The 27,882-nt window shown below is 32.9% G+C and overlaps 2 protein-coding genes, 2 long non-coding RNA genes and 1 pseudogene across 32 annotated transcripts in view; 2 read left to right on the top strand and 3 right to left on the bottom strand.

Moving 5' to 3' along the window:
* LOC107942347 (uncharacterized) overlaps positions 1 to 3,869 on the top strand; it is a 33,831-nt gene extending 29,962 nt beyond the window's left edge. For 20 of the 24 annotated variants that reach the window (XR_005919986.1, XR_005919987.1, XR_001695820.2 and 17 more), the window contains one exon: positions 44 to 3,869. This is a non-coding gene — a long non-coding RNA (uncharacterized lncRNA). The remainder of the gene's footprint in view (positions 1 to 43) is intronic. The other 4 variants (XR_005920003.1, XR_005920002.1, XR_005920005.1 and 1 more) reach the window with 4 other exon arrangements.
* Positions 3,870 to 6,551: 2,682 nt separating this feature from the next.
* Positions 6,552 to 7,779, bottom strand: LOC107942343 (putative pentatricopeptide repeat-containing protein At1g26500; annotated as a pseudogene).
* Positions 7,780 to 11,940: 4,161 nt separating this feature from the next.
* Positions 11,941 to 15,780, top strand: LOC107942344 (putative pentatricopeptide repeat-containing protein At1g26500). Its single transcript, XM_016875997.2, has one exon. It carries the CDS (start codon positions 13,237 to 13,239, stop codon positions 14,026 to 14,028), a length of 792 nt encoding a protein of 263 aa, XP_016731486.2. The 5' UTR covers positions 11,941 to 13,236; the 3' UTR covers positions 14,029 to 15,780.
* A 2,272-nt stretch (positions 15,781 to 18,052) lies between these two features.
* On the bottom strand, positions 18,053 to 27,841 carry LOC107942346 (RHOMBOID-like protein 12, mitochondrial). 6 transcript variants are annotated; one of them, XM_041103837.1, is made up of 7 exons: positions 24,855 to 27,841; positions 23,989 to 24,090; positions 23,401 to 23,445; positions 22,703 to 22,807; positions 22,571 to 22,612; positions 21,828 to 21,864; positions 18,053 to 18,246 (listed from the first exon to the last, which is right to left on the bottom strand). In XM_041103837.1, the coding sequence occupies exons 1-7, from the start codon at positions 24,861 to 24,863 to the stop codon at positions 18,194 to 18,196; spliced, it is 393 nt and encodes a 130-aa protein (XP_040959771.1). In that variant the 5' UTR covers positions 24,864 to 27,841; the 3' UTR covers positions 18,053 to 18,193. The 6 variants fall into 6 exon arrangements, 1 of the variants encoding a protein (XP_040959771.1); XR_005919979.1 differs by lacking the exon at positions 18,053 to 18,246 and adding an exon at positions 24,621 to 24,702 and having other exon boundaries at positions 21,827 to 21,864; positions 23,401 to 23,458; positions 24,855 to 27,835; XR_005919978.1 differs by lacking the exon at positions 18,053 to 18,246 and adding an exon at positions 24,621 to 24,702 and having other exon boundaries at positions 21,848 to 21,864; positions 23,401 to 23,523; positions 24,855 to 27,835.
* LOC107942348 (uncharacterized) lies at positions 18,429 to 21,257 on the bottom strand. The gene is made up of 2 exons (XR_001695825.2): positions 20,135 to 21,257; positions 18,429 to 19,135 (listed from the first exon to the last, which is right to left on the bottom strand). It is a non-coding gene; the product is annotated as an uncharacterized lncRNA (long non-coding RNA).
* Positions 27,842 to 27,882: the final 41 nt, after the last annotated feature.

Here is a 27,882-nt window from a genome sequence, read left to right on the forward strand (position 1 = left end):
TTTCTCTTGGTTTTTGGTTTTTCATATTTGTTGATGTTTGCAGATCAGATTTCCAGTATCTTTTGGTTATTACATTCAGACCTTTATGAGGCTAGGGTTACAACTGTAAAGAGAATCCACGAAGTACGAGAAGGGAGGAAGAGAGAATAAAAGAAAACAAACCCTTGCTTCATGGGAGTCATTTCAGGTATGAATATTTACATTAACTGTGTATTTGCCTTATCATGTATTTTTTTAATTTCAGATCTCTGCTTCTCTCCTTTGTTTTTTCTGTTGGTTTTTGGTTTTTCATCTTTAGAATATGTTTGTCTCTACTTTTTCATCTCTATTTTAATTCTCAGATCAATGCTTCTCTCTTTGTTTTTCAGTTTGCTTTTGTTTGAGTTTTTGGTTCTCTTTGTCTTTACTTTTTCATCTCTATTTAGATGGGGCGGTTTCGTGGTTTTTGGATCTGGTTCGTGTTTTTTTTTGTTCTGGGCCTATTTTTCCTTTATTTCTAACGTTCCTTTCTCCTTAATAGCTACTCTTTTTCCCTTTACCAATATTTTCCTTCTCTTGTTTTTTCTTCTCTTAGCCTCTTTTCCTGTGTTTTCTTCAATCTATAGCTCTCCCATTCATTAGCCCTTTCTCTCTCTCTCAATATCCTTTCAAGTTTTTCCTCAAAATTTTTAGCTTCGGGTAAATTACGAAACCAATTACCCTACCCCTCTAAATATTTTATTATCCTTTTATTATTCTGTTTGGTTTCTGATTGAAGAAAATCGAGGGAAATTTGTTTCAAACATGCAATTAGTCTTTGTTTTTTTAAAATAATTACTGATCCACCTGTGAGTGGGCAAATTCTGTTCATTCTTCTTTTTCGGAAATTTTGTTCTCTTACTGAATTACTTAAAAAATACATGCCTTTCGGTTGATCCCTTGATAGAAGCTTCGATTTGTCTTGTTTCACTGCTTTCATTTGATTTTTGAAGAAGTTAAGGTTGCAAATTTGAAATTAATTTTCCCTCATTTTCCGAGTAACCAATCGTAAGCTTATTTTATCTTGCAAATTAGTGATTCCGGAATCATTTGTAACTCTTGTTAGACAAGGTTTAATAGAGAACCGAACTCATTTGAATTCCGTAAATCTTCTGGAGTGCAATGCCTTGACTATTAAATTAATTTGGATATAGATAATTTCCAAAACTCAATTTTGATACCGAACCTGTTAGCTTGGTCATGTAAGTTTTCCGATTTCCCCATTATTCAATTTCGAACGTCTTTTATAATTCTCTCTGTTAATTTCCCCAAAATAGTAGTAGTGATTTAAAGAAGGTTATAATTACCATAAATAATATCGTTGCATTATTCATAATCTGAACCTGCTTTTATGTTATTTGGACAATTCTTTGGATTTTTCTGTGTAGTCGTAAAGAATTTTTTATCCGGTACAGATTTTTATCTGTCCTGTTGTAGTTAATTTACTTTCTTATTCTGCTCCGACTTTATTCCTGTCATATACCTTCTCTGAATAAGCTATTCCCAGAATAGACTATATTTTCTCATTCTGGTTCACAATTTTTAGCCTCCGTTTTAAGAGTTTTAACAGCTAGTTCAGATTTTTTTCTTATCTGGATCGATCTATGTGATATACTTATTCCACTCAGGGATATCCCATTCTACGGATAGCCCAGTTTGGTTGTTTCCCATACAGGTGGAACCCGGCTTGGGTATATCCCATTCTCTTAATATCCCGTTTCGGGTTTTTATGTTATTGATTATAATTATTTGGATTTTTTCTGTTTCGTCGTAAAAAATGTTAATGAAAAAGTAGATTTGTAATGCACAATATATTCTACATCGTATTTTCGTATTCTCTCAAAGAATATAATATTTTCTCGTCGAAATATAAAGAATGGAAGACTATTTTTTGCTATCATTTGCCTGAATAACATCTTCATTAGTTGCTTTCTCTCTTTTAATTTCAGGTTTATGTTTTTTTACTTGTGTTTTTTGTTTAGAAATTCCTGTTTTGCTATGTGTTTAAAATTTTATGGATGTGGTCTGTGAGTTACCTTTTTTGTTGTTTTATGTTGTTTATCACGATTTTCTAAATAAGAGGACCTAAATTAAAAACACATAGTCGTTTAAAAAAAATGGCAGATACATGAACAAATATTATATGAAAATTATTGTTTTCCCAATAAAGTTGTCAATAACCAAAACGCTCTTTTTATAAACTCCTTAATATTAAGGGGTAAACCAGGTCGAATCCAATGAGTGAGTCGAGGTAGTGCTAGTCTTTCTTTTAAGCTATAAATTTTGATTCTTATAAAAAATCTTGTTTTTTCTTCATCTCATTTTATTCTGTTTGGTTCCTGATTGAAGAAAATCGAGGGAAATTTGTTTAAAACTCGACAGTAGTTGTTTTTCTTAAAAAAAATAATTCCTGATTCACCTGTGAGTTGGCAAATTCTGTTCATCCTGCATTTTCCCGGAAGCCAAACATGAGACTTAAATGTTTTTTATTTCGAAAATTTTGTTCTCTGACTGAAGTATTGAAAAAATACATGTCTTTCAGTTGATCCCTTAACTTTTGTTTCTATTTTGTGCGTTCTTTTAAATCCCTTAACTTTTGTCTTTTTTTTCATCTGTTTTTTAGTTTCTGGTCTATTCTCCTTTACTTGAATTTGCAGTGGGTTTTTGTTAGAAATTTCGGTTTTTTAGCTTTAGAGAAAATATGGATCATGGTGGGGTCTAACTTCTTGTATTAAGTTTTTTATTTTTTGTACTGATTGGGCTTGATTTTTTGTTTGTGTCACGCATTGATTTCGGCTCATGTAATGCTTTTGTTTGGGTCTCGTATTGGGCTAATGTTATAGCTTAGGTTTTTGTCTTCGTTATTCATTGATTTTGGCTCATGTTATGCTTTAGTTTGGGTCTCGGATTGGGCTAATGTTATAGCTTAGGTTTGGCTTTTTCTCTGGCCTTGCGTCTGTGTCTGTCCTGTTAGGTTCGGTTTGGCTGGGCTTGGTTAGACTGGGTAGTTTTCTTTTCGGCTTTTGGTTTGTCGGCTCTTGAATAGTTTGTTTATGGAATAGGCTGGTTCGAACATAAGCTGGCTCGGGAATAGGCCGGTTTTGGAATAGTCTGGTTTGGTTAACTTTAGAGTCAGGTTCATCATTTGAGGTAAGGTTTTTTTGGGACTGAGTCACGCTTAGGTTTCGACTTATCATTTATATTTTTGTCATTATAGTTCCTTTTCCAAATAATATGACACTAGTTCCATTTTGTTTCTTTCCATGTTTCAAATCTATGGATCTCATTCTGTTTGTTCTTTTTGTTTGTTTCCTGTGTACTTTCGTGAGATAGATACCTAATTTTTCTCTTCCTGTATATGCATATTGCGATGAAAACCAAGAATGAATGGTTCAATCAGAGCGAGTTTAGGGTTTGGTGAGTGTCAAAGCTTTGGCTCCCAAAGTGTGGAAAATCGTTGTTAATTGTATAAGTGTAAAAAATCTTTTCTTGTTAATTGTATAAGTTTTGGGTTGTAGATTAAAAAGGAATCTGTAGGATCATGGGGCTAGACGTTTGTACGCATGATGGCGTATGTTATTCTTTTTCCTACATGTAGACTATATGATAAAGAACATTTCTAACTCAAGATATTAGAAAATAAGGCAGGTAAAGAAATTAAGGCTGCTTGGGGGCATCTAATGTATCATCATTCTAGAAAATAAGGCAAGTAAAGAAATTAAGGCTGCTTGGGGGCATCTAATGTATCATCATTCTTCAGCAGCTGTTCATAGAATTTGAACACTAAGTTCAACATAGACTTGAGCTCGGCTTGATACTTTTCTATATATATATTATATTATTTTATGTTATTTTTATATATTAAATAATTTTTAAATTATAAAAATTAAATCTATAGTAATTAATAATATTATAATGAAAGCATACTATAAAAATTGTTAAATTATCTATATATGTTAAAAATTGATATAAGTAGGCCTAAAATAGTTTGTGTTAAATCATTTACAAACATAGATAAGCTTAGGTAATATGTTGTCTATATTTTGGATCAAGCTGGGCTAGAGTAAACATAAAGTGTATTAATATTTTGTTTAAGTTCAACCTAACCCATAACACCTCTACGTGAAAGTATAATTCAATTTATATCATTTTTAATATTAATCCATATAAAATTAAATTGACATACATGTTAAAACCATGAATAAGGCCATTTTAAAATGTATTTAGGTATATGAACTTAAATAAAAAGAGCCAAGCTAATTTATATTAACATTTTTACACTTTTAATTATGATATAACATTAATCATTATTGCTTTTAATAAATATGGTGTTTGAAAAATTTTCATTCAAATATTTTGGCCAGTTCTTACTTTTAAATAGTGCTTATGAGAAGTGCTAGGGAAAAGTGTTTTTGAAAAATTTGAGTGTTTGGCATTGCTGTCAAAAAGTACTTTTGAAAAATAAAATGTTTATTTTAGACATAATATAATAAAGTAACGAATATGTATTTAAATAATAATCAAATTAGTTAATATTATGATATTTTAACAAAAATATAAAAAAATAATTTATTATAACTTATTGTTAACATTTTAATATATAATATTAATTTTAAATATTTCTAAGTAATTAATATTAATTATTTATTAAATTTAATTAGAATATATAAACTATATTTAAATATAAAAATTAAATATTTGTAATTAGATATTGACACAATTGTATTATTATAAAATTATTTTTAATTAATGCTTTTAACACATTTGTATTATTTTATTTTAAAATGTATTTGAATATATAATTCATATTATATATTAACATAACATAAAAAATATAAACCTAACAAATTAAAATATTACATATATTTGAATTAAAGTTTCAAAAAGGGTGATTTTCATGGCAAAATACCAAATATAAAACATTAACCAACCGAAAATTCTGATTGAAATTCTTACTAGACAAAAGGATGATTTTCATGGCAAAATATTAGTGTGAGGTTGCATGCTTTATTTGGAGCTGCAATGACTGCAGGGTTGGTCTTAGCACTTGGTTTCTATAAAAATGTTATTTTTAGGTAATGACTTAACACAATATCAAAGTGCTGGGACTAACATGGATCAAATTTTTTTTTGAAACTAAATTAAAAAAATTACCAAATTTAAGGATTAAGGCTAAAATGGCAATAACTTCTTGCATTATACAATATGAATAGTAATAATGCTAAATTTCTCATAAATAATCATAATCAGTCGATTAAAGAATGAATACATTTTTTATACATGCTGGTAGCATAGTACCGAACCCAAATCCTCTCAAATTTATTTATTTATTTTAATGGAGCCAATTAAAATTTTGATGGTATTAAAGACCGAACTTAAGAGCTGATGGCTGAATGATCATAAATACTACATAGAAAAATAATTGAAATCATCCTATAAGTAAAACCTAGGTATTAGAATTTTCACAAATGTCACATCACATCACATTTAGTTTTTGTTTTTCTTTTCTAATTGGAGGTAGGAGATAATAATGCTAAGGGTTGAACCAAAGATCTCGTATCACACAACACAATAACCTAACACTAAGCCAAGAGGTTATTAGCTAGCATTGTTTAAAAGTTAATAAGTCTGTATCACGTCAGCAAACTAATGACGATATTTTCAAGAGAATGAACTACGTACCAACAGTATAGAGTCTGGAGCCTCAAGAGTTCCGATATTTGGCAACTAAACAAGGAGCAAGATGGGTTGTAGCCAAAGCTTGGAAAGAGATACCAGGACCCCACCGAAAGTTGGAAAGCATAGTCTTAGTGATATAGCAAAAGGAAAATGTGATACGCCTCTACTAAGTCTTTGCTTCAAAGTTTGATGACTCTTGCAGGTCCAACATACACAAGGACAATATGTAGTAGTCTTGTACCATAATTAGGTTTCAATATAATTAGCAACTTCAACCAAAATGTATGTATTTAGGTTACAATTTTTCAGTTTTTCAAGGTCCTCATGGATCAACTGTCCTTTTTCTCCTCCTATCCCTAGTGGCCATTTTCTGGCCATATCTCTCCAATATATCAGCCAAATCAAATAACCCCACTTCCTTTAATTTCTTGTCAACCTCCTCAAACATCATTACACCTTTAATTAAAATATGATGGACCCTATTTTATAATGATTATGACTGTAGATATAAAAATATAATGTAAAGTAGAATCTTGGCGTATCTACTTTCAACTCCTTAAGAAGAGTAGTAATATATTATTCACGTTTCTATTTTTCATCGTCATTTGGGAAAATTACACGTGCTATGTCTGTATTTTAAATATTTATTGGGCCAAAATTTTATGTTTTTAATACAAAAGTGGAATTATGATATCTTTGTTAAATAAGAATACGTTTTGCGATCTTATTCGCACAATGTTTTATGTAAAATTTTATATTTTATTGTAAATATAAGTTAAAAAATTCTCTAATTATTTTTAATTTTGAATTCAAGTAAATTAACTTCTTTCAAAAAATTAGAATAATTTTGTCATTTTCAATTCAAAAGTGAGCAATTAAAGATAATTAAACACGACGTTAATATTTTCTGTCAATTGTACATAATATGTTTAAAGAAATCTGCCAAAGAGGGATCTAAGCTGATAATTTGACCTTGGCTTTGATTATTTACGGGCTTTTAGCAAGAGGGAGGATTAGAGAGGCTTATAGGATTGTGGAAGGAATTGAGAATCCGGATATCAGCATTTACCATGGATTAATAAAAAGGCTTTTGAAGTTAAGGAAGGTTGGGGAAGCAACACAAGTGTTTGGGCTTGATTAAGGCTTCAAAGACAATAGAGGCTACCAAGTATGTGGAGAGAACAATGAAAACATGAATTGAAGTGCCTAGATTTGACTACAATAAATTTTTACATTACTACTCAAATGAGGAAAGTGTAATGATGTTTGAGGAGGTTGACAAGAAATTAAGGGAAGTGGGGTTATTTGATTTGGCTGATATATTGGAGAGATATGGCCAGAAAATGGCCACTAGGGATAGGAGGAGAGAGCCCAAATCATGCATTCTCTTAACTCTCATCATTTGGAAAACCTTCATTGCTTCATCATATTTATTAGTCTTAAAAAGTGCCTCCATCATTGTCTCCACAACCTCGACATCAAGCTCAAACCCTTCATCCACCATTAAATTCTAAATTTTTGAGGCCTCATTCAAATTACCCAAATCACAAAACCCCCATATCAACCATTTATAAGTAACCGCATATGGCTCAACACACTCTTTCAACTTGAAAGTAACAAATTGCCTCTTTCACAAGCTTATCCTTGCATAAACTTTCCATCACTGTATTTAAAGTCTCTAACTTGTATCCAACCCTAAGCCCATTCATCAAATAGAAAAAATCCACACATTTCTTTAACTAATGCTAAGATCTTTAAAGCTATCCTAAATGTCTTATCATTGACCAAACCAAGTTTTCCCATCTCTTGACAAGTTTCCCAAAAAAGGTCAATGTTTTTGGATTTTCCAACGACATCCAACATTTTGTTGAAGGTGACGGAGTTGTGAGTGAAGTGAGGGACTTTTTGGATGTAGAGGAAGAATCGGTAGATGGGGCACCAAGAGTATAGGAAAGTGTTACAAACTTGAAGGAAGAATTCAGGGTTGAAAGAAGGATTGTAAGAAGAGAGGGATGAGTGGAGGCGTGAGTCAGGTGAGTTTTGTTGTTGGTAGATGATGGTACAGACTTTCAGAAGAGTGGGTTAGTTGATTGGAGTTATGGGATTGAGACAGTTAGATGGGTTGTTGAGTTGACTCGGTGGCTATGGGACGGAGGTGAGGATTAGACATGGGTTTAAGCAGGGTTTTTAATCTTCTTATCAACATTTTTTAGTAAAGAAGAACTAGGTTTGATTTGAGTTCTTCTATCTGAGAAAACAAATCTGAAAAAGAAGTTTGAATTGAAAGTTCAATGCATTTTTTAGGCTTGGAAAAAATAAATTTCCTTGTTTCTATGGTTTTCCTATTGGGTTGCTTTGCAGCTTCACCATGAGATCTCCTGGTCCAGGCAGCTTGTACAAAAAACCTTAAAAGTAAATGTCAAACAAATTAATTTACTTGCCCTTTTTGCTTCCTTCAACAAATTTGGTCGGCATTAAAGTGTAAATTGTCCACAAAATATGTGCAACAGGAAATCATAACTTACAATCATAGAACAAATCAAAGCAAGCACCTTTCCAACTACTCAACATGAAAGCTAAAATCAGAACAATTTGGGATCCCTAAAGTGTTAAATAGTACTCTGATCCCTTTGGTTTAGAAAGAGTGACTATTATCATTCGGGTGCATTCTGCTTTACACAGCAGACAAATTATGCATACGAGTTCACACATATTTTGATTATCATATTACGTAAACCCATCCCTAGGAAACATCTAGAACAATGATGAGAAGAAATTTTTAATTCTCCAGATTGAAACAAAAGTTCAAAAAAGTTATTTTAGACTTTGCTAGTAAAATTTATCAACTGACTATTAACTGCCCCCTAAGAACAAGCTGATAAACAATAAAACAAACCACAAGGGAAAATGTTATCTCATCTCAACCATCAAAACAGAAGCACTATGGTATTATTTTACTCCAGAGTATGAAACTTAAAGATTTTATCAGCTTTTCATCAGAAACAATGTGTAATACTCATCATTTGCTTCGAGATAAATCTCCACAATGAAAAAAATGCTTCTTAAAATTCTCAATCCCTGGGCTTACCTGATACAAACAATAAAGTTATTATTTCAAAATTTATGACAATTTGATTGGCATAATATATATCATATTCTATATAGAAACGAGATTATTCCTTCCAAACCGGTAAACTCTTACCAAGTTCATAAGATATCACTGAGTTTCAATTAGAAAAGCATTATAGAAGGTCATTACCACAAAAGACTAGCTTATAAAATTATCATACAAACATCACCTTGTAGAGCAATCCAGCAAGCAAACTAGAATTAGTAAACCACAAAATGGAAATCCTTGAGACAATATTATATTAAAATTTTGACGAATCAAATTATGTTTTTAGTAAGTCAGTTCCAACCAATTATAGTAAAGTAACATTTTTCAGGCTCTTTAACACCTTATATAACCATATTCAACTGCTAAACACTTTAATTTCCTGACAAGCCTCAGTTGCTGAACAGAGATTACAATTAACAATAAGACATGGAACTTGAATCCGTGCACCTAAAATGTTCCCCTATCGAAGCTGATTCTTATATAAATAAATTGATTACAAAAACACAACAAAAAAGCTATCTATGGGAACTATTCTAGATGGTTTAGCCTTTAGCAAAAATACAATCCACATCTTAGAAGGCTAGTGTTGAGATGGGAAAAGCCATCCACTCTACTAGACAATAACTGTACTATGATAAATACTTCCCCTCATGAGGTGCCTTTTCTCAAAGGAAAAAACCGTGAGATCGGTCTTCACCTTCGAAGCAGACAATATCTCATCACAGGCATAGTCCCCACAATCCTTGTATTAACAGTCATTAATCAAGCATGCTTATTCAGATACAACATGAAAGGCAATTACAATGAAGTAAAATTCCATCTTTCTAAGTTCATCGTTAATCACTAACCAAATTTCCTCCAGCTAAGCTTCGCATGCCCAAAAACATTTAATAAGAGCATTATTAAACATAAAAAAGACACATTATTTCATCCAAATGCCTTTCCCAGGAACCGTAAACAATTTTTTTAAAAAAAAGAATACCTAGTTCAGAGAGGGAGCTGAAAAGAGTGTGAATCAGTTAACGAAGACATAGATACTGGGAAACGAAGAGACATATGACATGGAGGTGAGCTTGCTGAAGCGTTCGTTCGAGTGAGTCGAAGGACCGCGCTGGTTGAAGAAGATTATAGTTATAGATGTATTTCAGGAATTAAAAACTATGAGTTCTTCTGCATTGGGCCACCCAAGTCCTACTATGGATCAACAATTGGGTTTACTTCTAGGGAAGGTCCGGCTTATGGTTCATTTGATATCTTTTGTCTCTGTATTTCGTTTCGGGTAAACATCTTTTATCCACTTAACTTATAATTTTAGATTAAAAAAATACCATAACATTGAGTTTTTCTAATTGGATTTAATAAAACATTTATTTTTATACAAACTAATTATGAGATGATACTATGATTTTATTTTTATTTTTATTTTTATTCAAACTCATCTTCAACAATTTATTTTTCAATTTTCAGGAAAAACTCAATGTTATGGTGTTTTTTAATCTAAAATTATAACTTAAGTTGGATAAAAGATGTTTACCCAAAATGAAATACAGAGACAATAGATATCAAATGAACCATAAGCCGGGCCTTCCCTAGAAGTAAACCCAATTGTTGATCCATAGTAGGACTTGGGTGGCCCAATGCAGAAGAACTCATAGTCTTTAATTCCTGAAATACATCTATAACTATAATCTTCTTCAACCAGCGCGGTCCTTCGACTCACTTGGACGAACGCTTCAGCAAGTTCACCTTCATGTCATATGTCTCTTCGTTTCTCAGTATCTATTTCTTCGTTAACTGATTCACACTCTTTTCAGCTCCCTCTCTGAACTAGGTATTCTTTTTTTTAAAAAATTGTTTACGGTTCCTGGGAAAGGCATTTGGATGAAATAATGTGTCTTTTTTATGTTTAATAATGCTCTTATTAAGTGTTTTTGGGCATGCGAAGCTTAGCTGGAGGAAATTTGGTTAGTGATTAACGATAAACTTAGAAAGATGGAATTTTACTTTATTGTAATTGCCTTTCATGTTGTATCTGAATAAGCATGCTTGATTAATGACTGTTAATTCGAGGATTGTGGGGACTGTGCCTGTGATGAGATATTGTCTGCTTCGAAGGTGAAGACCGTTCTCACGATTTTTTCCTTTGAGAAAAGGCACCTCATGAGGGGAAGTATTTATCATAGTACAGTTATTGTCTAGTAGAGTGGATGGCTTTTCCCATCTCAACACTAGCCTCCTAGGATGTGAATTGTGTTTTTGCTAAGGGCTAAACCATCTAGAATAGTTCCCATAAATAGCATTTTTGTTGTGTTTTTGTAATCAATTTATTTATATAGGAATCAGCTTCGATAGGGGAACATTTTAGGTGCAGGGATTCAAGTTCCATGTCTTATTGTTAATTGTAATCTCTGTTCAGCAACTGAGGCTTGTCAGGAAATTAAAGTGTTTAGCAGTTGAATATGGTTATATAAGGTGTTAAAGAGTCTGAAAAATGTTACTTTATTATAATTAGTTGGAACTGACTTACTAAAAACATAATTTGATTCGTCAAAATTTTAATATAATATTGTCTCAAGTATTTCCGTTTTGTGGTTTACTAATTCCAGTTTGCTTGCTGGATTGCTCTACAAGGTGATGTTTGTATGATCATTTTATAAGCTAGTCTTTTGTGGTAATCACCTTCTGTAATGCTTTTCTAGTTGAAACTCAGTGATATCTTATGAACATGGTAAGAGTTTGCCAGTTTGGAAAGAATAATCTCGTTTCTATATAGAATATGAGATATATACCATGCCAATCAAATTGTCATAAATTTTGAAATAACAACATTATTGTTTGTATCAAGTATGCCTAGGGATTGAGAATTTTAAGAAGCATTTTTTGCATTGTGGAGATTTATCTCGAAGCAAATGATGGGTATTACACATTGTTTCTGATGAAAAGCTGATAAAATCTTAAGTTTCATACTCCGGGTATTACACATTTGTTGTGATGGTTGAGATGAGATAACATTTTCCCTTATAGTTTGTTTCATTGTTTATCAGCTTGTTCTTAGAGGACAGTTAACAGTCGGTTGATAAATTTTACTAGCAAAGTCTAAAATAACTTTTTTGAACTTTTGTTTCAATCTGGAGAATTAAAAATTTCTTCTCATCATTGTTCTATATGTTCCATGGGGATGGGTTTACGTAATATGATCATCAAAATATGTGTGAACTCGTATACATAATTTGTCTGCTGTGTAAAGCAGAATGCACCCGAATGATAATAGTAACTCTTTCTAAACCAAAGGGATCAGAGTACTGTTTAACACTTTAGGGATCCCAAATTATTCTGATTTTAGCTTTCATGTTGAGTAGTTGGAAAGGTGCTTGCTTTGATTTGTTTAATGATTGTAAGTTATGATTTCCTATTGCACATATTTTGTGGACAATTTACACTTCAATGACTAAATTTGTTGAATGAAGCAAAAAGGCAAATAAATTAATTTGTTTGACATTTACTTTTAAGGTCTTTTGTACAAGCTGCCTGGACCAGGAGATCTCATGGTGAAACTGCAAAGCAACCCAATAAGAAAACCATAGAAACAAGAAAATTTATTTTTTTCAAGCCTAAAAAATGTATTGGACTTTCAATTCAAATTTCTTTTTCTGATTTGTTTTCTTAGATAGAAGAACTCAAATCAAACCTAGTTCTTCTTTACTAAAAAAATGTTGATAAGAAGATTAAAAACCCTGCTTAAACCCTTGTTTGATCCTCACCTCCGTCTCATAGCCGCCAAGTCAACTCAAAATCAACTCAGCAACCCATCTAACTGTCTCAATCCCATAATTCCAATCAACCAACCCACTCGTTGAAAGTATGTACCATCATTTACCAACAGCAAAACTCACCTGACTCACGCCTCCATTCATTCATCTCTTCTTACAATCCTTCTTTCAACCTTGAATTCTTCCTTCAAGTTTGCTACACTTTCCTATACTCCTGGCGCCCCATCTACCGATTCTTCCTCTACACGTCCCTCACTTCACTCATAACTCCGTCACCTTCAACAAAATGTTGGATGTCGTTGGAAAATCCAAAAATATTGACTTTTTTTGGGAAACTTATCAGGAAATAGGAAAATTTGGTTTGGTCAATGATAAGACATTTATGATAGCTTTAAAGACCCTAGCATTAGTTAGAGAGTTGAAGAAATGTGTAGATTTTTTCCATTTGATGAATGGGTTTGGGGTTGGATACAAGTTGGAGACTTTAAATACAGTGGTGGAAAGTTTATGCAATGATAAGCTTGTGGAATAGGCAATTTGTTACTTTCAAGTTGAAAGAATGTGTTGAGCCAAATGGGATTACTTATAAGTGGTTGATATGGGGTTTTGTGGTCTGAGTAATTTGTTGAGGCCTCAAAAAGTTAGAATCTGATGGAGGATGAAGCGTTTGAGCCTGATGTTGAGGTTGTGGAGACAATGATGGAGGCACTTTTTAATATTAATAAATATTATGAAGCAATGAAGGTTTTCCAAATGATGAGAGTTAAGAGAATGCATGATTTCGGGCTTTCAAGTTATAGGGTTGTGATCAAGTGGATGTGTAACAGAGGCAAGATCGAGCAAGCCAATGGGATGTTTAAAGAAATGTGCCAAAAAGGGATCCAAGCTGATAATTTGACTTTGGCTTCGATTATTTACGGGCTTTTAGCAAGAGGAAGGATTAGAGAGGCTTATAGAATTGTGGAAGGAATTGAGAATCCGGATATCAGCATTTACCATGGCCTAATAAAGGGACTCTTGAGGTTCAGGAAGACAGGGGAAGCAACACAAGTGTTTAGAGAGATGATAAAGAGAGGGTGTGAGCCTATAATGCATACATATATCATGTTACTACAAGGTCATTTGGGGAAAAAATGGAGGAAACGACATGATCCATTGGTGAATTTTGACTCAATATTTGTTGGGGGCTTGATTAAGGCAGGAAAGACAGTAGAGGCTACCAAGTATGTGGAGAGAACAATGAAAAGAGGAATGGAAGTGCCTAGATTTGATTACAATAAATTTTTACATTACCACTCAAATGAGGAAGGTGTAATGATGTTTGAGGAGGTTGACAAGAAATTAAAGGAAGTGGGGTTATTTGATTTGGCTGATATATTGGAGAGATATGGCCAGAAAATGGCCACTAGGGATAGGAGGAGAAATAGGGCAGTTGATCCATGAGGACCTTGAAAAACTGAAAAATTGTAGCCTAAATACATACATTTTGGTTGAAGTTGCTAATTATATTGAAACCTAATTATGGTACAAGACTACAACATATTGTCCTTGTGTATGTTGGACCTGCAAGAGTCATCAAACTTTGAAGCAAAGACTTAGTAGAGGTGTATCACATTTCCCTTTTGTTATATCACTAAGACTGTTTTCCAACTTTCGGTGGGGTCCTGGTATCTCTTTCCAAGCTTTGGCTACAACCCATCTTGCTCCTTGTTCAGTAGCCAAATATCGGAACTCTTGAGGCTCCAGACTCTATACTGTTGGTACGTAGTTCATTCTCTTGAAAATATCGTCATTAGTTTGCTGACGTGATACAGACTTATTAACTTTTAAAAAATGCTAGCTAATAACCTCTTGGCTTAGTGTTAGGTTATTGTGTTGTGTGATACGAGATCTTTGGTTCAACCCTTAGCATTATTATCTCCTACCTTCAATTAGAAAAGAAAAACAAAAACTAAATGTGATGTGATGTGACATTTGTGAAAATTCTAATACCTAGGTTTTATTTATAGGATGATTTCAATTATTTTTCTATGTAGTATTTATGATCATTCAGCCATCAGCTCTTAAGTTTGGTCTTTGATACCATCAAAATTTTAATTGGCTCCATTAAAATAAATAAATAAATTTGAGAGGATTTGGGTTGGGTACTATGCTAGCAGCATGTATAAAAAACGTATTCATTCTTTAATCGACTGATTATGATTATTTATGAGAAATTTAGCATTATTGCTATTCATATTGTATAATGCAATCAACCTAGGGTGGTGGTTGTTTTTTTTTGGTTACATGTATGATGCAATCAAGGAACCCCTCTTGAAGCTAAACTTAGCTTGTCATTTCTTTTCTTTATTCAATTTCCCCTATTTTCTTAAGAATTTCTTCCAATTCTCTAAGTTGTCCTCCATCACAAAGTAAACCCAAGTTCCATTGTCACGAGCGTCAATTAATTAGAAGGTTCACTAAGATGCATAATATTTTATTATTTTAACTATACATGCATTCATTCGTGCGTGCTTGAGTGAATCATTTACCAACTTTGCAAACAAACATAAGCATGAACCAAGCCTATTGCTGCCGATGCAATTTTACTAATCATTTGTTTTTGAATGAATGATAAAGGGACCCTTGAAGAGTTATTAGAAGTCATTTCTTGTGCCTAGCTTGGAGTCCAGGACAAACCTATAAAACCATTTCATATCTCGTCATGATCGGGAAAAAAGAAAGAAAGATCCAAATCCCATTGAAAATGATGCACCAAGAAGAGAAAATGGAGAGCATTATGATCCTATGAAGCATTTCTTACCCAATCCTCAAGCTTTGACCTTGATCTCAGATCAAACACCTTTGTTGTCTCAAGATATGACCACAATTGACTTTTTCTGGTATTTAATGACCCTTCTAAATATTGCACTAAAAAAAAGTGTAAGACATTTTGTACCCAAGAAACCAATTGCAGGGAGAATGACCAAAGCCTCGTGCCATCGTTGATGAAAACAAGTACATTTATTGGTCTCATTCAAGATTTCATCGAAATCTCTGTTTGATTATTTTAAGAAGGTTAAAAATTAATACTTTCTATTTTGCTTTTAGAATTTCTTTGGAAAAAAATCATTTCAATTTATGTTTATTTGCTTTAAAAATTTTGCCAATATCTAAAAAGAATTTATTAATATTTAAAAATTAAAATATTTTTATTAATTTTATATTTTCAATAAAAATGTACTTTTCATATTATTTAATATTTGAATGAAAATTTTTCAAACACCATATTTATTAAAAGTAATTATGATTAATGTTATATCATAATTAAAAGCGTAAAAATGTTAATATAAATTAGCTTGGCTCTTTTTATTTAAGTTCATATATTAATATGTAATAAATATTAATTATATTGTTTGAATGATAAATTGTATACCTAAATACATTTTAAAATGGCCTTATTCATGGTTTTAACATGGATATCAATTTAATTTTATATGGATTAATATTAAAAATGATATAAATTAAAATATACTTTCACTTAGAGGTGTTATGGGTTAGGTTGAACTTAAGTAAAATATTAAACCATTTTAGGCCTGCTTATATCAATTTTTAACATATTTGTTATTTTTAATTTAATATTTAATAACCTTAAATGCTTTTTTCATTTCTTAAAATTATATATAGATAATTTAACAATTTTTATAGTATGCTTTCATTATAATATTGTTAATTACTATAGATTTAAATTTTATAATTTAAAAATTATTTAATATATAAAAATAACATAAAATAATATAATATATATAGAGAGAGAAAAGTATCAAGCCGAGCTCAAGTCTATGTTGAACTTAGAGTTCAAATTTTTCTAACAAAATTTAATATTTTTATCTAAATCGGGATTCTATAAACAACTGCTGAAGACAGATGATACATTAGATGCCCCTAGGCAGCCTTAATTTCTTTACCTACCTTATTTTCTAATATCTTGAGTTAGAAATGTTCTTTATCATATGGTTTACGTGTAGGAAAAAGAATAACATACGCTGTCATGCGTACAAACGTCTAGCCCCATGATCCTACAAATTCTTTTTTAATCTACAACCCAAAACCCTAAACTTTAAAATCCTAAAATCCCAAACCCTTAACCCCCTAACTAGAGGTGCTCATGGGTTGGGCGGCCCGGCCCGGCCTGACGGCCCGCCCGAAATATGGGAGAGTTTGGGTAAAAATACAGGCCCGAAATATGGGCTTGGGCAAAAAAATGAGGCCCGATTAAAAAACGAGCCGGGCCTCAGGCACCACTTTTTTGACCCGAGCTCAGCCCGGCCCGAATATAATAAATATTTTTATTTTTTTAATTTTAAAATACTTTTTTTTAAATTTTTAAAATAAATTTTTGGTATTTATTTAAAAAACGGGTCAAGCCGGGCCGGGCCTAGGCAAAATTCTAGGCCCATGTTTCAGGCCAGGCCGAGCCTAGGACCCGGGCCAAAAAATTTTTCTAGGCCCGGCCCAACCCGGCCCATGAGCACCTCTACCCCAACCCCTAAACCCTAACCCTTAAACTACAACTCATGAATCTTAACCCCAAAAACCCCAAACTCCTAAACCTATAAATCTTTAAACCCTAAATCTTAAACACTAAACCCTGCTAAGCAAAAACAAGAATAGATTTTCTACACTTACACGATTGACAACGATTTTCCACACTTTGGGAACCGAAGCTTTGACGCTCACCAAACCCTAAACTCGCTCTGATTGAACCATTCATTCTTGGTTTGCATTGCAATATGCATATACAGGAAGAGAAAAATTAGATACCTATCTCACGAAAGTACACAAGAAACAAACAAAAAGAACAAACAGAATGAGATCCATAGATTTGAAACACGGAAAGAAACAGAATGAAACTAGTGTCATATTATTTGGAAAAGGAACGATAATGACAAAAATATATAAACCGAAACCTAAGCGTAACTCAAGCCCAAAATAACCTTACCCCAAATGATGAACCAAACTCTAAAATTAACCAAACCAGACTATACCGGCCTATTCTAAAAAGCGTCTATTTTCTATTAAATTCACGTTCATCGCAATGTTTTTTTTTCATGATTATCATATGGATATTTTTTTTAAAAATTAATAGGTTACTTAAACAAATTTAACAAAAATTTTAGTAGTGTTACCAATTGGAGTTGAATTTTTAAATTTAAAAAATAGAGAAACTAAATTCTTAAAAATAAAAGGCTTATATGTAAAGAAAATCATTAAGAAAATACAAAAAATTAATTAACCCTTATATTAAATTCGCACTTAATTAAACTTTACATTAACGGTTTTCATCACTAACTACATTGATAGTAAAATAAATCAATGTACCAATTAGATGATATATGGTGATTTTTGGTTTAATCTAATACTTTTTTTATAAAAATATTAGAAAAATTATAAAAATAAAAATATTAATATTAAAAATGATATAAACTTAAAAAAATTATAAAAACTTATAAATATTATAAAAATCTAATAAATTATAAAATTAACAAAGAAAGCAACTAGAATGAAACATGTGGCAAAACAACATACAAGAGTAAGTAAATGTTAGCTAGCAGGTCTATTATTTAATTCAGAAGCGTCCCCTTCTAAGTCGAGCCCATGCTATTGCCGCAACTGCAGCACCTCCCAAGTGTTGAAATGTTTAAAATTTTAACTAATATTTTTATTAAAAATAAAAATTTCATTTTTTTAAAAATTGAACAAATTTTAACTAATGAATCCCAAAACACTTCCCCGAGGCCCATAATGATTTCATTAACCAACCTTAATAAAAACCACTGAACATATTAGCAAAAAGAAGCATATGTCAACTAAAAACAGAGAGGAATAGCATTCTGCTAAGCAAAAATTACAAAAATATTATACAGATATTTGGAAAATGAACTATAATGACAAAAATATAAATGAAAAGCCGAAATCTAAGCGTGATTTAGGCCCAAAAAAACCAAACCCCAAAATTATTCTACTAAGCAAAAACAAGAAAAGAAAAATATATCAACTAAAAACAGAGAGGAAAATTATTCAGCGGATATTACAAAAAATATTCTGCTAGGCAAGAACAAGAAAATATTTTCTACACTTAGAGGATTGACGACAATTTTCCACACTTTAGGAGCCAAAGCGACGGCGCATTTGACGCTCACTAAACCCGAAACTCGCTACAGGAAGAGAAAAATTAGGTATCTATCTCACGAAAGAACACAGGAAACAAACAAAAAGAACAAACAGAATGAGATCCATATATTTCAAACACGGAAAGAAACAAAATGGAACTAATGTCATGTTATTTGGAAAAGAAACTATAATGACAAAAATATAAATGATAAGCCGAAATCTAAGCGTGACTCAGGCCCAAAAAAACCTTACCCCAAAATTATTCTGCTAAGCAAAAACAAGAAAAGGTTTTCTACACTTACACGATTGAGGCGATTTTCTACACTTTGGGAGCCGATGCGACGGCGCGTTTAACGCTCACCAAACCCGAAACTCGATCTGATTTGAACCGTTCGCTCTTGGTTTACATCGCAGTATGCATATACAGGAAGAGATCAATAAAACAACCAGAATGAAATCAATAGATTTGAAACACATAAAGAAACAGTGATGTCTAAACCTGAAAACTAATAATCATAAAGTAAACCAACTGAAATAGAAGTAAAAAAAACATAGTTCTAAAACTAAAAATAGAAATGAAAAGGCAAAAGACAAAGAGAAATACAAAAATGAAAACGTAAACACAAGTAAAGATTCATACCTGAAATCAGTCACCGACAAAGCAACCAAAAAGAAACAGACAGACCCACAACAATAGATTTCAAACACAAAGCGAAAACAGGGTATTTCAATATCACCAAAAAAGAAAGAAAGAAACGGCAGACAAATCTTTGGGTTTCACCCTCTCACGAAAAAGAACGAGGGGAAATATTGAAATAAGACAGAGAGAGAGAGAGAGAGAGAGATAATAGGAAGGAAGCGGGATATGAAAAGTCTGAAGAAAACGGGTAGCTTTCTCCTAACCGTCACTGCCCAAAAAGAATAAACTTTCTAATTCCCCATGTGACAACGGTAACATTTATGGTAATTAATACCTTAATTAAATTACTAATTTTATGGGGGGGGGGGGAATTAAAGACATAGAAGGTAAAGAGACGTTAGGGAAAAGGAGGGGGCAATGGGAGATAATAAATGAGAAATAAATATGAAAAATGCTTTCATTCCCAATTAACAGACAGAGAAGTAAAAGAAACGTTAGAAAAAAAAAAGAGAAAGGAAAGAAGAGACTTTACTTGGTCAGGCCAAAGACTACAAACCTGAACCAACAACGCCCCAAACCCACACAGTTTAACACACCACACTCCAAAACAGATAATGGCAAAGATTCAAATGATCGACCCGTAATTCCAAACCAAAAGTTGTGTAAAAACGATAATGGCAAAGATTCAAATGAGAAGAATCTGTAGGAGAAGAGAAATAAGGAGTCAAACTGTGAAACAAAGGCACAAATTCTTACCCGAGAGTCGATCTGAGCCAAAACCCAACAAACGAAGCGGTGGAGTTTTATTGCCGGAGATATATCAGGAGGAGAGAGATTGAAATAGAGGTTATTCATAAATCCTACAACAAAGGATTTTGAAGCCCATTTTCAATTAAAAAGAAACCTCATCCCCAATTCTTTTTTAATAATTTACAAGGCTAATATATTATAGGTATATATTTTGGTCCCTGAAATTACTATTCCATGTAGTCCGAAACCCAGTAATCCAAAACCTAAGAGATCCAAAGCCCCAAACACTGAAACAAAAGCCCAAAAATACCAGCCCAACCCCAAACCCCGACCCCCGACCAAAAAACCTTGAAACCCCAAACCTCAAACCCAAAACCCCGAGCATTGAGCCCTAGACCCTAGACCCTTAACCCTTAACTTGAGCCCCGAGCCCCGAACCCTTAATCCTCAACCCTCAACCCTAAACCCTAGACCTCTAAACCTTAAAACCTTTAACACTAAACCCCTAAACCTAGACCTTAACTCCCAACCTTCAAAACCCAAACCCCTAAACCCTAAACCCTCTGTCATGCGTACAAACGTCTAGCCCCATGATCCTATAGATTCCTTTTTAATCTACAATCCAAAATCCTAAACTTTGAAATCCTAAAACCTTAATCCCTAAACCATAATCCCTAAACTCTGCTAAGCAAAAACAAGAAAAGATTTTCTACACTTACACGATTGACAACAATTTTCCACACATTGGGAACCGAAGCTTTGACGCTCACCAAACCTTAAACTTGCTCTGATTGAACCGTTCATTCTTGGTTTGCATCGTAATATGCATATACAGGAAGAGAAAAATTAAGTATCTATCTCACGAAAGTACACAGGAAACAAACAAAAATAATAAACAAAATGAGATCTATAAATTTGAAACACGGAAAGAAACAAAATGGAACTAGTGCCATATTATTTGGAAAAGGAACTATAATGACAAAAATATAAATGATAAGCCGAAACCTCAATGTGACTCAAGCCCAAAAAAACCTTACCCCAAATGATGAACCATACTCTAAAATTAACCAAACCAGACTATACCGGCCTATTCTAAAAAGCGTCTATTTTCTATTAAATTCACGTTCATTGTAATGTTTTTTTTTCATGATTATCATATGGATATTTAAAAAAAAAATTAAAAGGTTACTTAAACAAATTTAACAAAAATTTTAATGGTGTTAACAATTGGAGTTGAATTTTTAAATTTAAAAAATAGAGAAACTAAATTCTTAAAAATAAAAGGCTTATATGTAAAGAAAATCATTAAGAAAATACAAAAAATTAATTAACCCTTATATTAAATTCACACTTAATTGAACTTTACATTAACGGTTTTCGTCACTAACTACATTGATAGTAAAATAAATCAATGTACCAATTAGATGATATGTGGTTTAATCTAATACTTTTTTTTTATAAAAATATTAGAAAAATCTGAAAAATTATAAAAATATTAATATCATTATTAAAAATGATATAAACTTAAAAAAATTATAAAAATCTAATAAATTATAAAATTAACAAAGAAAGCAACTAGAATGAAACATGTGGCAAAGCAACATACAAGAGCAAGTAAATGTTAGCTAGCAGGTCTATTATTTAATTCAGAAGAGTCCCCTTCTAAGTCGAGCCCATGCTATTGCCGCAACTGGAGCACCTCCCAAGTGAGCTGATCCTGATATATGACTATTTCCCTACAATGCAAAATAAATAAATATATAAATAAAAATAAAAATATTAGTCGGTTGGATTATATTAGAACCTTATTTTGTGAGATTTGGAGCTCAAATTTCATAGTTGAAGGTGAGGTAGCTCAAGATAAGGTAAGCATCCCAATGAAAGCAGAAGTAAAAAATTACAAGGGCACTAACAATCACATTTAGTACCTTGATAAAGTCATATTGAAGGTTAACTCCAACCAAAAGACAAACCATTAACTCTATTAATGGTTCTATACTACATTATTTTACGCCTAGTTGCAAGTTAAGGAAGCTGATGCTATAGCGTCCAGACATCTATTTGTCACAAGAAGGAAGTAGAACATCTTAAAGGAGCAATCCTGCTGAAGCTACTGATTGGCAATGTTACACAATAACTGGCGCGCCCTTAAATTTATCAAATAGCACATTAAATATCATAAAACTATTCAAAAAGCTTTTCTAAGTTATGGTCAGTGATCATGACTATCATCTAAAGCGTGCCAGATGATCTAGTACTTTTTCCTTCTTATTATCTTCCCACTTTCTCCTTCAACATGCCTTTTAGTAAACTGGCTTTTGTTTGGTGCTGAAGAATTTACACTAACGTACATCTTTTCCACCAAGAACATGACTCTTAATAAACCAATTTAAGAAATGTAAGAGAAAAATAAGAAAAACTGCTGAATGATGAGCACTATACCTCTATTATCCTCAATATATCTTTACCAATTAGAAATATGCCCTGTAAAGAAAATACCGTATAAACAATTAAGAAAGGAGTGTAAACCTAAAATGTCACTTCATCATTAGCACAAACTAGAATCATGCTTACCAGTAACATGGCAGGCACTGGTATGATGAAATCAAAATAAAGAGTAGCTTTTGGGTTCAGAAACATATCAAGCAGCATTATAGCATTAACAGCTCCACTTGCCCCCTAAATGAAACAATCAGCCAGAAGTCAAACATATTGTAAGCACTGTTTGGTGCATTTGTTGCATAACAGATGCAAGCCACAGCAATAATTAGGAGGTCTAAGAACTAAAATAAGTTTCTCATTATTTGGCCACTTCATTTGGAACAAACAAGGCAATCCATACAAATAATGGATATGATTATAGATCAACATGACATGTAACATATAAAAGGGGTAAACTTGTATGAAGGAATAAAATGAAAATCTTTTGATTGCAAAAAAAGAAAAGGGGGTGGAATGAGGGTGTTGGTGGGTTTGGATGGTAGGAATGAAACCTTCAATCTCATTTCTTTGCAAATGGGAAAAGACTAACTAGTCAGGAAAACAAATGAGAAGAAAATCAGACCTACCAAAGCTCAACTAAAATGTCATTTCAAATGCTAAACAATAGAGGATATCAAAGAAAAATAATTCTTTAATATTCAGCAGTTCATCAGAAAAATGCAAAAAGACGATACTGTTACCACTTGGTTACAGTCATTAACAGAAAAGTCCCAAAAAAGAAAAACAAAGATCGTCACAGGAGCTTCATGCACTGAAGGCTAAGAGCATACCAATCCTGGTGTCCTTGAAGGGTCCATCATCCGTGTTGCTTGTCCCTGTGGTGGATGGCTAAGAGTGCGAAAAGATCAAATCCCATATGGTTCATGAAAAGTTGAGAACATGAAGAAGTTTTCCTATGCCATAATAGGTGAATCTTTACATATTATCAAGATACAAGTATGCTAATGAACAAGTTAAAAGACTTTATCTTGTAACATGCAGAACAGACTTCTCATGACAGACCTTACAACCATGCATTGGCATCTATTGTGTGGTGTAGTCTAAATGGATTAAGTTGGATTTCCAGTGGTCTTATCTGAAACTTCAAGACCGTCCACCTATTGCTAGTTGGTTTTTGGCGGGAAGCATAACATCATATGGCTGAAAGCTTATAGTATAGTGTTTATTGTTTGTTATTCATTTTTTGTTGCCCCACATTTTCTGGAAATTCTCATAAATCTGTTGTTATCGTGCCTAAACATGAGGGAGTATTGTGATGTATCCAAAATCAATTAGGTTTGGCATTTGTTATTGCCATATTACAATAGCCCATGCCAAAGAGGGTAGGAATTCAGATATTTCTTGCAGCATCATGGTACCTTAGCCAAAAATGCATGGTGCACCAAGTAAAACACTGAACCACCAATTGCCCCAGCTAGATACAACCTCAGCAAATATTCAGGTCCAAAGATTCTTCCAATCTGCACAATGCAAAGTAATGAGCAAAGAAATTAAAATGGTTGGTGATTAAAGGAGATAAATAAAGGAGCAAAGGACTAGGAAGAAAAACAATGCAGACAGAGCATACAAAAACACAAAAATTAAAATGTAGCAATCTTGGCCGAACTTTCCTACCAGGTACTAACAGGTCAGGATGTAAGTGAAATTTCAACTTAGGAAGATTGAAGTGACAGGAAATCCTACCACTTACAGAGAATTTTTTTTCCTTTTATAATTATGCAAGAAAGTTAAGTGACAACATTAATATAATAGCTTCATTTGGATGAGAATTTCAAAAACAGATTATTAACTTGAAAGCTTCCAAAGCTTGGTTATTCAAAGTGATTTCATATACAACTTGCAAATTAAATTTATTAACAGATTATTAAATTGTGACATGCGTTGTTATGTTTAAAATTTCAGTATTTGAACCAATATTTCTATTAGAAATAACAATTTAACTCCTCCAAAAAAAATTAAACTAAATTTTACTTAAAAAATGCTCAAGGACCTTTTTGAAAAATATATAAATATTAGGGTTGGGGGTCGGGTGTTAAATTTTCTATCGGTGTTAACTTTTCCTCTTTCGTTGCCTGCAAAATATATAAAAAATATGAAAAAAATTCAAAATATATATGATTCATAGAACACAAGAAACTAACACTAAGCCAAGAGGCTATTAGCTAGCATTTTTCAAAGGTTAATAAGTCTGATGACGATATTTTCAAGAGAATGAACTACGTACCGACAGCATAGAGTCCGGAGCCTCAAGAGGTCCAATATTTGGCTACTGAACAAAGAGCAAGATTGGTTGTAGCCAAAGCTTGGAAAGAGATACCAGGACCCCACCGAAAGTTGGAAAGCATAGTCTTAGTGATGTAGCAAAGGGGAAATGTGATACACCTATACTAAGTCTTTGCTTCAAAGTTTGATGACTCTTGCAGGTCCAACATACACAAGGACAATATGTTGTAGTCTTGTACCATAATTGGGTTTCAATATAATTAGCAACTTCAACCAAAAGGTATGTATTTAGGCTACAACTTTTTAATTTTTCAAGGTTCTTCTCATGGATCGACTGCCCTCTCTCTCCTCCTATCCCTAGTGGCCATTTTCTGGCCATATCTCTCCAATATATCAGCCAAATCAAATAACCCCACTTCCCTTAATTTCTTGCCAACCTCCTCAAACATTATTACACCTTCCTCATTTGAGTAGTAATGTAAAAATTTATTGTAATCAAATCTAGGCACTTCCATTCCTTTTTTCATTGTTCTCTCCACATACTTGGTAGCCTCTACTGTCTTTCCAGCCTTAATCAAGCCCCCAACAAATATTGAGTCAAAATTCACCAATGGATCATGTCCTTTCCTCCCTTTCTTCCCCAAATGACCTTGCAGTAACATGATATATGTATGCATTATAGGCTCACACCCTCTCTTTATCATCTCTCTAAACACTTGTGTTGCCTCCCCTGCCTTCCTCAACCTCAAAAGCCCCTTTATTAGTCCATGGTAAATGCTGATATCCGGATTCTCAATTCCTTCCACAATCCTATAAGCCTCTCTAATCCTCCCTCTTGCTAAAAGCCCGTAAATAATCGAAGCCAAGGTCAAATTATCAGCTTGGATCCCTCTTTGGCACATTTCTTCAAACATCCCATTGGCTTGCTCGATCTTGCCTCTCTTACACATCCACTTGATCACAAGCCTATAACTTGAAAGCTCCAAATCATGCATTCTCTTAACTCTCATCATTTGGAAAACCTTCATTGCTTCATCATATTTATTAGTCTTAAAAAGTGCCTCCATCATTGTCTCCACAACCTCAACATCAGGCTCAAACCCTTCATCCACCATCAGATTCCAAATTTTTGAAGCCTCAATCAAATTACCCAGATCACAAAACCCCCATATCAACCACTTATAAGTAACCCCATTTGGCTCAACACACTCTTTCAACTTGAAAGTAACAAACTTTGCCTCTTCCACAAGCTTATCCTTGCATAAACTTTCCACCACTGTATTAAAAGTCTCCAACTTGTATCCAACCCCAAACCCATTCATCAAATGGAAAAAACCCACACATTTCTTCAACTCCCTAGCTAATGCAAGGGTCTTTAAAGCTATCCTAAATGTCTTATCATTGACCAAACCAAGTTTTCCCATCTCCTGACAAGTTTCCCAAAAAAGGTCAATGTTTTTGGATTTTCCAACGACATCCAGCATTTTGTTGAAGGTGACGGAGTTGTGAGTGAAGTGAGGGACTTTTTGGGTGTAGAGGAAGAATCGGTAGATGGGGCGCCAGGAGTATGGGAAAGTGTTGCAAACTTGAAGGAAGAACTCAGGGTTGAAAGAAGGATTGTAAAAAGAGAGGGATGAGTGGAGGCGTGAGTCAGGTGAGTTTTGCTGTTGGTAGAGGATGGTACAGACTTTTAGAAGAGTGGGTTGGTTGATTGGAGTTATGGGGTTGAGACAGTTAGCTGGGTTGCTGAGTTGATTTTGAGTTGACTCGGCGGCTATGAGACGGAGGGGAGGATCAGACAAGGGTTTAAACAGGGTTTTTAATCTTCTTATCAACATTTTTTTAGTAAAGAAGAACTAGGTTTGATTTGAGTTCTTCCATCTGAAAAAACAAATCAGAAAAAGAAATTTGAATTGAAAGTCCAATACATTTTTCAGGCTTGGAAAAAAATAACCCAAAACAGAAAAATCAAAAGAAAAAAAAAATTATTCAGAACCAGAATGCATCGAGAAATCAACTAAGACAATAAATGAAGAAGAAATTGGTTATGACATCATTAGAGAATATATCCAACACATCTTTTTATCAATCTCATAAAACCATCAACCAATAAGCAAATTAAAATTATGTTAATCTAAAGGTTGCGACTAGAACCTATTCACTTAAAAGATTACAACTCAATTTCCCTTCATGTAAGGCTAGGTAACACAAATGAATATAATTCTATCTTTAACCAAAATCAGAGTATTTTCACCACATGGATACATCAATAATCACACAAAACTTCCCATTCATCCGATATACAGAGATACCATGGGTCTACCTAAAACTTCCAATCAAAATCCATTTGTAAATCATACCCAACAGAACTCAAACAATCCCAACTATTTTAAAGAAAATATACTCAATACTTAGACTAATGCAAGCACCTAGCAGTATGAAAAAGAAAACATATATGCATACACGAATCATGACAATGTACACCATATATGATCATGAAACCCAAATCGACAAGAACCTTTGCAATTAGCAAATCGGTTGAAATTCGCCAATTCTTATCAATATCAACAAGCATCCCAATTAGATTTTTTTTTCTAAACTAAAGTACTTTTTGAGAAAACCAAGAAACAGAATGTCACAACTCACAACGAATTAAAAAAACATTTTATTACCATCCAGAAAAACTACCAAATAAACTCTACATGCGTCACAACTCCCACTGGGTTCCTAGAACCAAAATCAAGCCAACACAGATGCAGTAAACAATTTACATACGGATGCTTTTTGTTTAGGCAATTAGTATTCTGCTAAGCAAAGATTTAAAAGAAATAGAAAATAACACAAAAGCTATAATATTAAACAGAGGGAAACAAACAATCCAAAAATAAAGAGCAACATATAGTATACGATAAACAAACAAAAATGAAGAACAAGAACGACATCTATAGATCTGAAAGACAGAACGAAACAGAGATTTCCAAAGCTGAAAATCAAAAACCCTAAGAAAATCCCACTGAAATACAAGTAAA

Source organism: Gossypium hirsutum, chromosome D10 (genome assembly GCF_007990345.1).
Source record: "Gossypium hirsutum isolate 1008001.06 chromosome D10, Gossypium_hirsutum_v2.1, whole genome shotgun sequence".
Classification (NCBI taxonomy): Eukaryota; Viridiplantae; Streptophyta; class Magnoliopsida; order Malvales; family Malvaceae; genus Gossypium; species Gossypium hirsutum.

What these genes read in the sequence shown, in the direction of transcription:
- LOC107942344 (XM_016875997.2), top strand. Translation starts at nt 13,237, where the DNA reads ATGGAGGATGAAGCGTTTGAGCCTGATGTTGAGGTTGTGGAGACAATG.
- LOC107942346 (XM_041103837.1), bottom strand. An exon ending in ACCATGCATTTTTGGCTAAG is followed by an intron (nt 23,446 to 23,988) that starts GTACCATGATGC and finishes CATCCACCACAG; the next exon opens with GGACAAGCAACACGGATGAT. An exon ending in AGGATCAGCTCACTTGGGAG is followed by an intron (nt 18,247 to 21,827) that starts GTGCTCCAGTTG and finishes AACACTTGGGAG; the next exon opens with GTGCTGCAGTTGCGGCAATA.